The sequence below is a fragment of the Sturnira hondurensis genome, unplaced genomic scaffold (genome assembly GCF_014824575.4).
Source record: "Sturnira hondurensis isolate 20B ecotype Veracruz unplaced genomic scaffold, ASM1482457v3 Scaffold0008480, whole genome shotgun sequence".
Lineage (NCBI taxonomy): Eukaryota > Metazoa > Chordata > Mammalia > Chiroptera > Phyllostomidae > Sturnira > Sturnira hondurensis.
Genome location: NW_028081111.1, coordinates 431690 through 444736, shown reverse-complemented (window position 1 = coordinate 444736; position 13047 = coordinate 431690). Strand labels below are relative to the sequence as shown.

At 43.9% G+C, this 13047-nt stretch overlaps 1 protein-coding gene across 2 annotated transcripts in view; it reads left to right on the top strand.

Moving 5' to 3' along the window:
- Nucleotides 1-13047, top strand: part of FHL2 (four and a half LIM domains 2) — a 68772-nt gene that overhangs the window by 33599 nt on the left and 22126 nt on the right. For both annotated transcript variants that reach the window (XM_037054979.1, XM_037054978.1), the window contains exon 2: nucleotides 5656-5835. In XM_037054979.1, coding sequence (XP_036910874.1) covers nucleotides 5680-5835 — 156 coding nt within the window. In that variant the 5' untranslated portion in view covers nucleotides 5656-5679. The remainder of the gene's footprint in view (nucleotides 1-5655; nucleotides 5836-13047) is intronic.

Here is a 13047-nt window from a genome sequence, read left to right as displayed (position 1 = left end):
GAAAGAGTTCAGCTAGACTAATGAAGCATTTTGGGGGTGGCAATCTTTGCTTTCTGGGCACATAGTGTCTGCAGAAGGCCCAGGACCCTTCACTGATCCCAGGAGCCTATGTCAGGTGGCCTAGCACCCGCCGAGCAGACAGGTTTGCAAGTGTCTCCTTGCTGGCTTTTACTTCTTGACATGACCAGGTCTCATCTGGGACTGTGCAGCTAGCTGTGTGTTCACAAGGATTTAGAGTCCAAACATAAAGAGGAAAGTTCTCCCTGCTGTGGAAGGAGCATTTATCTGGAAGAGGGAAAGATACCAGTGATGTCTTGAAGAGGAAGAATGAACCTCAGGATATACTACACTACAAAGTTCAATAGCATCAGATTTCAAAGCACATTACATTTGTGTAATGTGCAAGTGGATTATTCTCTAAAGACATTATTCATTTTTATCATTGATTTGTGCCCACGTGTTTGTCCTCTGGGATATTTGTGTTCATTCATCCATCCATCCATTTGTTCACTCATTCTACGAGGATTTAGGAAACATCTGACCCGGTGTCTGTCACCATCAGGGCCACAATGATACATAGTGCCCACCTTCACATCACTTAAGCTCTGGACACAGACAGTCACACAGTGTCATGCAGTGTCATGCAAGCATTGTATTTCTAAATACATGTCTAAAAAGGGCCCATATACAACAGACTGATTTTCTCAGGTCTCTCTAAAAAGGTCTGGTTGATTGTTGATAAGCAATGGAATTTCTTAGCCGGGTCCCTGGTGGCATTTAAAGATGGCCATGGCTTTGTCAGGACTGGCTTCCTGAAGCTTCTCATATTGGGGGAAGGGTTTGGGAATATTCACAGGTTTCTCTTTGGGAATTGACTGTTAGAAGCGTCTCCTAAATCACAGCTGATAGAGAAGAAGACTTGGGTTTGGAGGGGGAGGAGGGAGGTAGCATCTTTGGGGTTAGACCAAAGTAGATAGTTAAAGAAAAAGAGCATTGGAAAGGAGGTTTAACTGAGTCCTTTTTTTGTAAATCTGGCCAAATTGGATCAAGGTAGCCAAAATAAATCTCCCGGGCTGGGCTGGAAGGATGGGGCAAACTCCTGAAATCCATTATGCTGGTGCCCCTCCTTTGAGTCTCAGGAAATCTTTCTGATCAAAAGAAATGGACAAGCATCCTGGCTCTCAATGTCCTTGCCTCTCTTCCTTCACCTCCTTACCACCTCTCTCTATTTCCTTTATTGTCTTTTTATGTCCCTTTCCCTTCTTCATGTTTCTTTTCTCTCTTCCTAGCTCTGACACTTTCCCTCTCAAACGTTGTTTTACAGTTTTCAAATCTGAATAAAAAAATCATCTGCATTTAGAAGCTGTAGACTTTTAAACAGTAACTATTTCTCAGGAGGTGGGCCCTGTGCATCTTTGCTCCTTTGCTCTCTGAACCGTTATTCTTGCATCTGACTGAACACCGAGCTGACAGAGACAGGGATCAGAGAGCTCCCAGGCCGTGGGGCTGCCAGCCCGTGTGCAGTTAGTTTGGCCTGGAGCCAAACCTGTTCCCTCAGGTCCAGCTTTTTCAAAGACGCTGCTTGTTCAGAGCCCAAGGAGGGAAAGACATCAGAGAATGATTTAACCCTCATAAGGGAGGAGAACTCCAGGACACAGTAATTTGGACTTAATTCAATGAACTAACAAGTCAGCAGTCACAACCTTTGTTTGGGTGGCTTCTTGCATGCTGTTGCTTATTCATGTCAGCATTTCTGTATCCTGGATAATGGCCAGGAATGATAGCCATGTAACCCGTCAGGAGGGAGGCCGAGATTCAGAGAGGTCAGTGATTGTGCACACTAGGTTATTACAGCCCTTTCAGAACCAAGCTGTCTGATTTTTATCTGAAGAAACAACTCAGAAGTGGACTCTGACACTCTGAAAACATTTTAAAAGAGTCATTGCCCCTCAGTCTGTCTTCCCCAACCCTACATAGCAATGCTGGAATTCCACACAGCGAACTCTCAGTGGGACCTTCCTGTGTCCGCTTCACACTCACTATAGGCTTTCAGGAGCTAACATGCTAAAACCCATTGTCCATGGGCACATCTGTGTTAGTGGTCAAGGCCAGAGACCTTCCTTTTGACTATCTTCTCAGCTTCATCATTGCTATTTTTAACCAATCTCACTCACTCTCATCTTCTTGGGGTGTCTACTCACCCTTCCCTGTTTTTTATCTCTATGCCTTTGCTCGCTGTCTCCTGGTCTACAGTATCAGCTGGCTAACCTTTTCCAACCCAGGGAATGTCTCCTGCAGGAAGCCTGCCCTGCCCTCCCAAGTTGGGTGGCTCGGGGCTCCTCCCCTACGTGCCCATAGTGCCCTGCACGTCTCTCCATCACTGTTCAGAGCAGGGAGACTTACAGTCTGATACATTCCTGCTTTCTTCACCAGACTACAAGTTTCTGCAGCGAGGGCCTATGTCTTATTCATCTTTGTACCTCCAGCCCTTCGAATAACTTCTGACACCCAGTTCCAGCTCAACTGATGCTTCTTGAAAGAATTAATACTCAGTTGTTTTTTTTTATGGGATTTAAAAATGGAAAGTTACCCTGGCTGGGTAGCTCAGTTAAGAGTGTCGTCCCAATACGTCAGGGTTGCAGTTTGGTGTTTGATCCCCCATCAGAGCATATACAAGAATCAACCAGTAAATCATAAATAAGTTGAACAACAAATCGATGTTTCTCTCTCTTTCTCTCTCCTCTCTGTTCTCTCTCTCTCTAAAATCAATGACTATAATTTTAAAATATTTTAAATGGAAAGTTACAGGAGGCTTCTAATGTAGGGCTATAGATAAACTTTTTATTAACAAGAAGCTTAAGATTGATAGTATAACTCTAAATATGCAAAATATTTTATTTGGTAGCATTTGATTCAGGGAGAACTGGTTTTAAACACTTTGTGACAAAAGGGAAGCCCTTGGTGTTCTCATTAGCTTATGGGTTACTTGCTTTTGACTCTTAGAGTTTGTGCTTCATAGAGTTGTCTGGAAATCTGTAAGAGGATCTCGGATGAAGTGTATTCTGCCCAGTTCCTAATTAATGATGGATGCTCACCTTACACCTCACCTGTTGGTTTAAGCAGAAGTGGTCTTCTAATCATTGAAACTGTAGAAACTTCTTAGAGAAGGTAATGAGCTGGGAGGGAGAGAGATCCATCATCATCAGGAAAAAATCTACAGACGGGGGACCCGGACCACTGGGCCCAGTGCCTTGTCCCAGTTGGACTTTTTGATCAGGCTGCAGCCTCACTCTTCCTGCGGGGAGTCCGAACCAGAGATGACAATGTTGTCTCGGGATAGCCTCGGTCACATTTTGAGCAGCCGTGGAGCCCCCTTCCTTGTGCCCAGAACTGACTCCCTTCAATTCGTTCTGTCTTGGTCCCGTGCAGTTGGAGGAGGTAAGCAAATTGACACCAGATACATAAACGTTATGGCCATTGCCTTGGAGAAGGTTCACCCCTTTCACTGGCTTGAGAACAAAAACCTGATACTCTGGACAGATTAGTGGTATTTCTTTTTCCAAGCAGGGCCTGTGCTTGTCCAAACCCCCATGAAACCACCTTACAATTTAGATTGGGAGTTAGTCATGTGAAAACTCATGTGAATCCTCTTTTTTCGATATTATTCCTGGTCTCCAATTTTTCCATCCATAAAGTGAGGTGGTTGTCATAGAAAATCCTGGGAGTTGTTTCCAGTTTTTAAAATCCCATAATTTATCATTCTGTCTCCTTTCATTGTTTTTATTTCAGATTCTCAAGTCATTATCCTTACGTATGTGTGAACAGAATGGGCCATAGACCTTTGGTTCCACAGATAAATGGCAACCTTTATTGTGAAAAATATATATGTTGGAAGGATGCTGTTGAATTGCAATGAAATAAATGTCCAATGGAGTCTCCCCATGCAGGTTCATATCCTATTCGCAGCACCAAAGAAAGAAAGAAGGAAGGAGGGAAGGAAGGAAGGAGGGAAGGAAGGAAGGAGGGAAGGAAGGAAGGAGGCAGGCCACTTTCAAGGCCAATAACTGAAGAATTATAGGAAAGCATTGAGTCTTCTGCCAACTTAGCTGCCACAAAGTGCAGTGGCTTCAGTACAAATAATATTTATACTTTGGGTCTCAGAATAATAATGCAAATGCTTAACAGCCCCATCTTGTGATCTTATCACAAGAATGTCCAGACAATGTTTTCTTTAACTCCAAAAAAAGAGATTTAGAAGGCTGGGTCTTGCCACATGTGTCCAGCTGCATGTTTAATACTCTTGGAAAATAACTATTCTATAAATGTGGAAATGACCAAGTCTGGATGCTTGAACGTTGTTCATGTCTTTGCTTACAGTTGTCTAGATCTTATATATATATAACAGTACAAAATTAATAAACAGTATCAAATTTGCTGTTATCATGAACCAGGCAACAATACTTTATTTGCATCATAGGGTATTATTCTGAAATTCCACCCTTAAATGGTTTGAAATGATGGAAAATTGAACCAAGTTTAATTAGAGTTCATGAAACATTGCTAAGAGTTATAGTCAGCCAGTCCACATATTTAACAATTTATAAAACTTCTTACTTTTCACAAATTAAATATTGCCACCTGAGAATATATTCCAGAAAAGTATCAGCTCTGTGTTTGTAATGTCCTGGAGGTGTTTCTCCACACCAAGCATTTCCACAGGAGCCTCTTACGTTCTGGAAGAGTGCTAACCTGTGTCTGGGAATGGCACAAGAGGATGAGAAAGGTAAAAACCTCTTGCGGCCCTCCACTTCCCCCCACCCCCTCTGCTCATGCATACTCTATGCTCACCCTGGAAATATGTACTGTGGCTGGCGTGGAGATGCATTCCTGTTCCTTTTTGGAAGCCGGGAGGTGCTGCCGGGAGAGGCCATGGCTTTCCTGCTCTGTGCTAATCCCTGTTCTTGGAAGCTGGCCTTTCCCTGTGGCCTGCTTTCTGGATACACGGGCAGTGGGAGGATGATCTCTTCATCTGGGAAAAATGAGCTGCCTGAGGAATGTATGGCACTTTTTCTTGTGCAAGAGGAAATTGTGCTTCCCAGTGCAATGTCAAGGTCAAGGTTTGTGCCACTGCTGTTTCTTACTATTCAAATTTAGGAATCCATAAAGGGGAACTCATGGAAACTCTTCATAGAAATGACCATATAAATGGAGATGGAAAGAAATACAATAAAAAATGAAATGAAATTAAAAAAAAGAAAAGATTGAACCTGTTGTTTCTAGCCATGCCTTTCTAGTCTGGGGGAGGGAGAAAGGAAAGACACATACCCAGTGGCACATTTGAAGCACATGTGTGAGGGCTCTTATGTCAGCTCTTGTATCCAAAACCGAGGTGGCCTTTTTTGATACAGTCAATGACATTTGGAACTTTTTTAAAACCATGGAATACAGTCAAACACAAAACTGCCCCCAACTAATTTTTTGAGAAAGTATTGAAAATTATGACCGTGGCAAGGGTGAGTTTCAACTCTTCACCCAGAGGAGAGAGCCACCCCTTGGCTAGGGGTGACTGACAGATGGCAGGACAGCTAATGCGTCAGTATGCATGGCATTCACAGTGTGCTCACTGGGACACGTATTTTCTCATCTTTTCAACAGGTTGTTGAAAAATCAGGTGTCAAAATGACCGAACGCTTTGACTGCCACCATTGCGAAGAATCTCTCTTTGGCAAGAAGTACATCCTGAGGGAAGAGAGCCCCTACTGCCTGACCTGCTTCGAGGCCCTTTATGCCAGCACATGTGAGGAGTGCAGGAAGCCCATTGGCTGCGACTGCAAGGTACCCCCGCACCTTCCCTGAACAGTGCCCTGTATCTCCTGGGCCTTTCTTGTTCCCCAAGAACCACAGGCCTCTCTGTGTGATCACGCTGAAGTCCTGCTCCTCATCACCTATTGATTTCATCTCTTGGTTCCCCCACTCTGATGGGCTTGGACCCTTCCAGAAGTATTATTGAGCTCTTCTCTGTTGGCCTCTGATTACTCCTAATTCCATAGCACTTGCTTGCCCAGGAAGTTTGTGCTCAGTGTCCTAAGGACAGTTCTTACATTCTAGTTATTCATGTCCTTATCCCGCACCCACTCCGGCTCCCAATGTTGCAGCTACTTGTGGGACACGCTCTCTTGCTCCTGTTTGCTCTGTGCAGACTCAGGAGGAGCAGATGCTGCTTGATAAATATTTGAGGAAGAAGTGTGCACATGAGTGAGCCAGAGCTGATGCCCAGATAGATGGGCACGTCAAAGCAGGAAATCCATTGGCATATAAGGGGTGCGTTTCTCTTTAGTGGCAGAAGGTCAGGAGTTGTGTTGTTTCATTTTCGAGGGGAGAGATGCACACATAAGAATTCTCAGCTTTCCTTCCGTTGATGGCCCAGCAGGTCCAGCGGAGGCCACGGGTCCTCTGTGCTGACTGCCTGGGGTTGAGTGTTGGAAACCCTGGCCTCTACTTCTCAGCATATCTTTAGTCCAAACTGGACCACTGAGGGACGCCCCTGAGAGTCTGTCCATGTCTCTAAGTTTGCAGATATCTTTACCTGCAAGACAGCTGCCGAAATACACATGACAAACACTAGGTGATGGTCATCCCGAGAGCCACAGATTGGGTACAAAATGGAGTTCAAAATCTCCAAAGGAATTCCCAGATTAATGGACTTTAAGGCAATTTATGGCATGTCACTTTTTTCTGCTTTCATTCCTTTGTCTTTTTGGGGGGATTTTGTCACTCTCCTCTGTTGTTACAAATATCAGTATATAAGTGCCGACTGATGGACAATTCTAACATATCCAATGCACGTTTCTTATAGTTCTTTATTTTAGCATATCATTCCTAGGAAAGGCAGTAAGCTACCGGATGCACCATCAGTTTCTGTTGCTAGGTATTTAGTGACAGTTGAGGAATAATTTCTGCCTTATGTGGAAAGAGGCCTTTGTCCTGAGCAGAGACGAAAGCTGTGCAACATGGGCCTATGGGGGCCAAACTGGGCTGTGTATCTTGTGGCTTCAGAACAGGATCGGCATGCCAAGTGTCAAAGCAATGGAACTCAGAGATTGTCTTGTGTAAACTTGAAATGGTTCAGCACTCTGGCCACCATGAGCAGAAAGTAGCTGATCTTTCTAGTCCAGGAGCTGAATACCTGTTTATCTCCAGTTCTTTCTGAGGATGTCTTCCTGTGCCCAGCGGGCGTTCTTAGTTCCTCTTTGTTTATTGACTAGGCCAAGCATAAGAGCCCAGATGCCATACTGCCTGGTTCCAGTCCTGGCTCTGTGGCTTACTAGCTGTGTGAACCTGGGCCAACTACTTGACTCCTCTGTGCCTGTTTTCACATTTCTAAGATGGAGGTAAAACAAAGGTGCCTACTTCATAATGTTATGGTATGTAGATACATAGCCCTGTGTGCCATAAATGGCAGCTGATGGTATCACTATAAACTTCAGACTTCCGCTTTCCATTCAACTACTTCCCTGTTCGTTCCCTAACAGATTCCCTGCACATACCTCTTGGAAGCTTTGCCCTCGCTCTTTATCAGTTTTCATTATAAAAACTAAATGTCCGGTTTGAAGAAGAACTCATAGGCAGAGAAAAAATTATTTTATAAAAGCCTTACCTGGGCAAGAATTAGGCACGAGGTCCAGCTATTATTCTGAAAAAGAACAACTCTGGTTTAAAGGAAACATTTTGGATATTTGGGACTAGTCATCCTTGACTGGTGACTAATGTAAAAACAAAACAAAAATCACTTACCGTTTCTCCAACATGATTTAGTGGAAAGACACTTGAACCTTGTTATCCTTCAGCACATACTTTATGAGCAAACACAGGGATCCTCCAAATGTGGCCAAAATCAACATGACTGCTGCAAAGTCAAGAGTTAATCATGCTGAACTTTTCAACCCAGATTAGCGGTTTGTTATATATGGAGTTATGCCATGTGATTTTCTACAGTTTAGAAGAAAAAGAGATGTTGACTTGAAGTTAGATCTTGCCATTTGGTGCTTTTGAATATTTGCTATGGCTTTCTTGACTTTCAGAAATAATTATGTAGTTGACTTTGTGGAGAAAGCAACAGTAGAAAAAAACTTCTGTTACTTCAGGAAGTCAAGTCAAAGGCAGGCGACTCAAGGGAGCAGCTGAGGGGGCAGATTTGGTGGGCATCCTCTTTTCTTAAAATAGCATGGGCCCCATAGGCTCACTTAACTCTCCCTCTGAAGGACATGGGCATACGTATAATTTTTAAATATTGGCAAGCCTGTGCCCTGGCCCAGTGGCTCAGTTGGTTGGGGCATCATCCCGTACACCAAAATGTTATGGTTCAATCCCTGGTCAAGGCATGAACAGGAAGCAATTGATCGATGTTTCTCTTTCACATTAATGTCTCTCCCTCTCGCTCTTCTTCTCTTTCTAAAATCAATAGTAATAAAAATCCTCGTGTAAGGATTAAAAAATAAATAAAATAAAATATTGGCCAGTCTTTGGGATATAGGCTAATCTTGTGGGTATTGACTGTCTTTTGAATGAGATAGATAAGACTTCAGGACCTATTGCTGTAGATAGATTACATGTGTTTGAATATCACCTCTATGCAGTCACTCAGTGATATTCTTTACTTCTATTTAGTTACTCTGAAGAAATGCTGAGATCTCAAAGGGTAAAAAACCTTTATTTTTGTGGTCAGAGGATTAGTTGAGGACAGGTAATACAAATAAAATTTTATGATCCTCCAACATTATGCTGTTCTTGTGGATACTAGCAAAAAATGTTTTTAGCCTGGTTATAGATTTTTTTGTGGATGAGTTTATCTACCAGACTTCAAAAATTCAAGAAATTAAAGAAAAGACAGGCTTGCCAATAGCTCCAGAGATAAGTGTAAGTAGCATGCATGTGTCAAATCAGTGATTTTAACAAACTCTAGGCCATGTACCCGGCTCAAACTTTGAATTTTCCATGTCTGTGTGAGCAGGGTCATGAAGTCAAATAGTCCACCTGACCTATCCAGGTGCCCTATCTAGACTTCCCGCATAGAAAGGGACTTTCTTCATTCCATTTTATGGAGAATCCACTAAGGATGAGAGAGGCTAGGGTCTTGCTGGGTCACAGGGTTGGGAGGCACTTGAGTTAGAAGTAACACGCAGTTCAGGTGGCTCCTGCCCCACGAGCTGCGTGCTGCCCGCCCGGCCTCAGATGGGACATCTGGTCAGGTGCGGATTGGACTAGTGATCAGTCCTGAGAGTCAGAGCTGTCTGCCTTGCTTCTCTCAGAGACCTGAGCAAACGGCTCCCACCTTTCTCCTGGGGCCCCTCAGATGGCAGTGACTGTGCTGCAGAAATGATACTTGATTTGTTTCTAGAACACTCTTTCCAGCTTCCTAGTTAGTTACATGGGAACATTGAATTGACAGTCAGATTGGCATGAGTCTATCCATTACACTATAAAAGTTACTCATTTAAAATTTGGACAGTTCTTAAAGGACAGAAAACTTCTGAGGCCTTTTGGTGGAAAGCAGCCAGGAGAATGAAACAGGAGACTAAGGTTTTTTTACATGTCCAGGTTAACTCTGGATGGCTCTGTTACACTTTTAGAGGATTCCTGGCCAAGGCTTAGGGAGCATAAGGTCAGACTGAGAAAGCCATCCTTCCGGCCCTCCACCAGGACACAGGCCTCCCCTGCTGGGCCTCTCTGGGCTGTTCTTCGAGGATGAGCAACTCTGCCAGATACATTCCCACAGACTAGGCCACCATCCTGACTCCTTTTATGTGTTGAGGTGATTTTTCAGTGCTTAGTGAGTGAATCACCTTTTTAGAGGTGTTATATAATTTGTCCATGGAGTTTGTAATAAACACTGAAAGTATTTATAGTTATTTAGACACCCTCCTATAAGAGAAAAACCTGAAGGAAATTGAATAAAGAAGGATCCTCAGAATTGAGAACAAAAGTGACCAGATGGGTTATATAAGGACCTCTCAGTCCAGGAAAACCAAGGGTCGCCTGCAAGGCACGCCCAAGCCCACCAAGGTGCACAGTGCTCAGCAGTGACATTGTGCTCACTGAGGTGGGACTTTAGCCAGACTTGCCCCCTACAAGCCTTGGTTCCTATGTGAAAACAGGGTTCCTTTTCTCAGGGGAGTTGACTGTTAACATAGATGGAACAGCGTTCCACAGAGGAAGGGCCTTCGTTTCTGCCATCACCTGTTCCTCTGGACCTTTAAGGGTTTGAAAGAGTATGCCGTTGAAAACCTGATAACATGACAGTCTGAAAGCCTAGGTCCTTTTTGCAAAGCGCTGAATGTGGCTGACACCGAGGATCCTTTTATAAAATAGAATCTTCTGGGTGTGAGGAGTGGTTGCTTTGGGAAATCAGCAGCTGAGTGTCTGCCAGCCCAGGTGGACCAGTGCGTGAGGGAGGAGTGGGCGCCAGCACCCTTCCAGCTTCAGGGCACAGCCACCCTGCCACCCAGAGCTGCCTGCAGTGAGCTGAGAGGTCGAGGGTCCCTCCAGGACACTTTGCCCCATGGCTCAGCTCTTAACGTCTCAAGAAGGGTACATTCAGGGCCAAGCCACAAGCACTTCCATATTAGGAATGTTTCTGAAATGGAAAAATATAAAATCTGACAGGAAGCCTTTGGGCCTAATCTTATACTGTTTATCAACATTTTACTGCAATTTATGACATTTCTGTGAGTACAAGATTAACCTTGGTATTTTTTCTGAGGTATATAAAAGATTCTTTTCTTTTTCTTCTTACCCCTTTCTCTGGAAGATTTTAAAACCAGGACATTTTTAGATTTTTCAGTTTTTGGAAGACTGTCAGCAAATCTGCACTTCTTAACCTCAGACCTCTGGCATCAAAGTGATATTTCTATTGCAGTCACGTTTGGGGACCCCACAGTGTGCTCTGTACATAACAGCATTGACAAGACCAGACGAGGTCACCTCAGTCTGAGAACCAAAAGTAAAACTCTCTGTGTAGCTGAGAACACTACAGAGGAAAAGGGCCACTGTCTCTACAAATCAACCTTCGTAGTGCGATCTGAAGTTCAGGTTCAGGCATGTGAGTCTACTCGCTTCACCTAGCATCTTGGCCTTTCCGTGGTATTCCCAATCTACCTGTCAGCTGCAGGGAATCATATACCTAAAATCTTGCCTCACACTGAGATGCCAAGGAAAATGTTGTGTTGGCCAGAAGCCTCTGCCTACCCTAAGAAGACAAAGCGGGCGGTATTTACTCTTGCCATGAAGTCTTTCTCACCTCCTACATGTTGTAGACTTTCTTAAGAAGTGAGTCAGGAGGAAGCTGTGATATGTATTTATTAACTTAAACTTTCTAAAAAGAACACAAACCGAAATCTCACCTGTGAAGGAGAATCACAGAGAAAGCTGAGTATCACTGACCAGATAATGGTCTTGAAGGAGGTGGATGACGTTGGCTCTTCAGGATGCTGTATTAACTGGGGGTGGTGCAGCACTTCCCTTCAGTGACTGTTGCTTGGGGCTGGGGCCCCTTCACCGAGCATGTGGTATTGGAGCTGGGCTTCACAGCAGAGGGGTTTTTGCCTGTTGGGAAAGAGGAGGGCGAAGAGCCTTCCAAGGCAAGGGCCAGCCTGGGCAAGGGCAAGGAGGGGTGAAGGGGAACTACAGCAGAGGTCAAGGCTGGGCAGACAGGTTAGGACCAGCTTGTAAAGATGCTGCCATGCCACGCGAAGACTATGAGAAAAATATGCACCTGGTTCTGTTAGATGATTGAAGGCTGAATGTTGTAGAAAAGGTAGTTCATGGTTTTTTAGCATCATTAATTTAAATTTGCTCATGTATAAAATAAGAATAAAACTTGATATCATAGGGTATTGTATGGCTCAAGATATATAAAAGCGATTAAGAAAAAGAATTTTAGATTTAAAAGAGTTGAGGAAGTTAAAAGCATTATACGAAAGTGGAGTTATAGTTATTAGCATGGGGGATTTAAGGTGCAGGAAATTCTAATCTGTGTTACTGTTTTCGTGAGTACATGTAATTTCAGCCAGCGATGCTTTGAGGCAACTGATTTTGTCAGTAGCTATGATCTGAATAAAAGCTAATACTAATGTTAATTGAGCAATTACAGTAAACCAAGTTATATATGACTGGTGTATCTGCTTTCCTGTATAACTGTTATGTGTTAAAATGCTTTACATGTAATAATGCATTAATTCGTTCAGTCTTTGTAGTCAGAATCTGGAGCCTTGAGTTCAGGCAGTAGGATGAAATACATCAGGTGTTTTAGACACCTGCCATGGCCTCCAGGGGGCACTCATGCTACAGCAGATGCGGAGTGGGTGACCAGGCTGCACCCCTGCCTGCTTGCAGCAGCCACTCAGATGTCGTGGGCCTGGGAAGTTGACCAGTGTCTGCAGCTGGAACAGCGGGGTGAGCTCATCATATTCCTACTGAGGACACACCACCAACAGTGATGAAAGCTTATTTAAAGATTATTTTTATTTATTGCATATCATGAAATTTAAGAGCCTGGTCATAGTTCGATATTTATTTCCAGGGGAAATAGTTTGTCAGAATGTTTTGAAGACTATCCAACATCCTTGAATGAACAATTCAGGGACTGTTTTGTGTAAACGCAGAAAGATATGTGTGTGTGCAGGGGAATTGTGCAGGCAAGTTGCAGTGGCTCCGGGAAAGGAATGCCTCAATAGCACAAGGCTGGTCAACCGGAAAAGCCTCTTGGGAATGGGGAAGGCAGGACAAGAAGCACTTCCAGGCATTTGCTTTTCGCCAACCTGAAGTCAGCTACTCAAGCCAAAGCCAAGCAGAGATGGCTGTACCACTCTTGAATTTAGTAAGTCAGGTCATTTTGAGGAAGGCAGCAGCTCCCTGGGGGACCGGAGACCAAGAGAGGGCGAGTGAGCACAGGAAGCATGGCCTTTAGAAGTATGGAAGTCTTGCATGGATGCTTACAATATAGTAAGGACTTGTCATTAGTACCCAAATTTAGGGGGACACTTCCTAGTG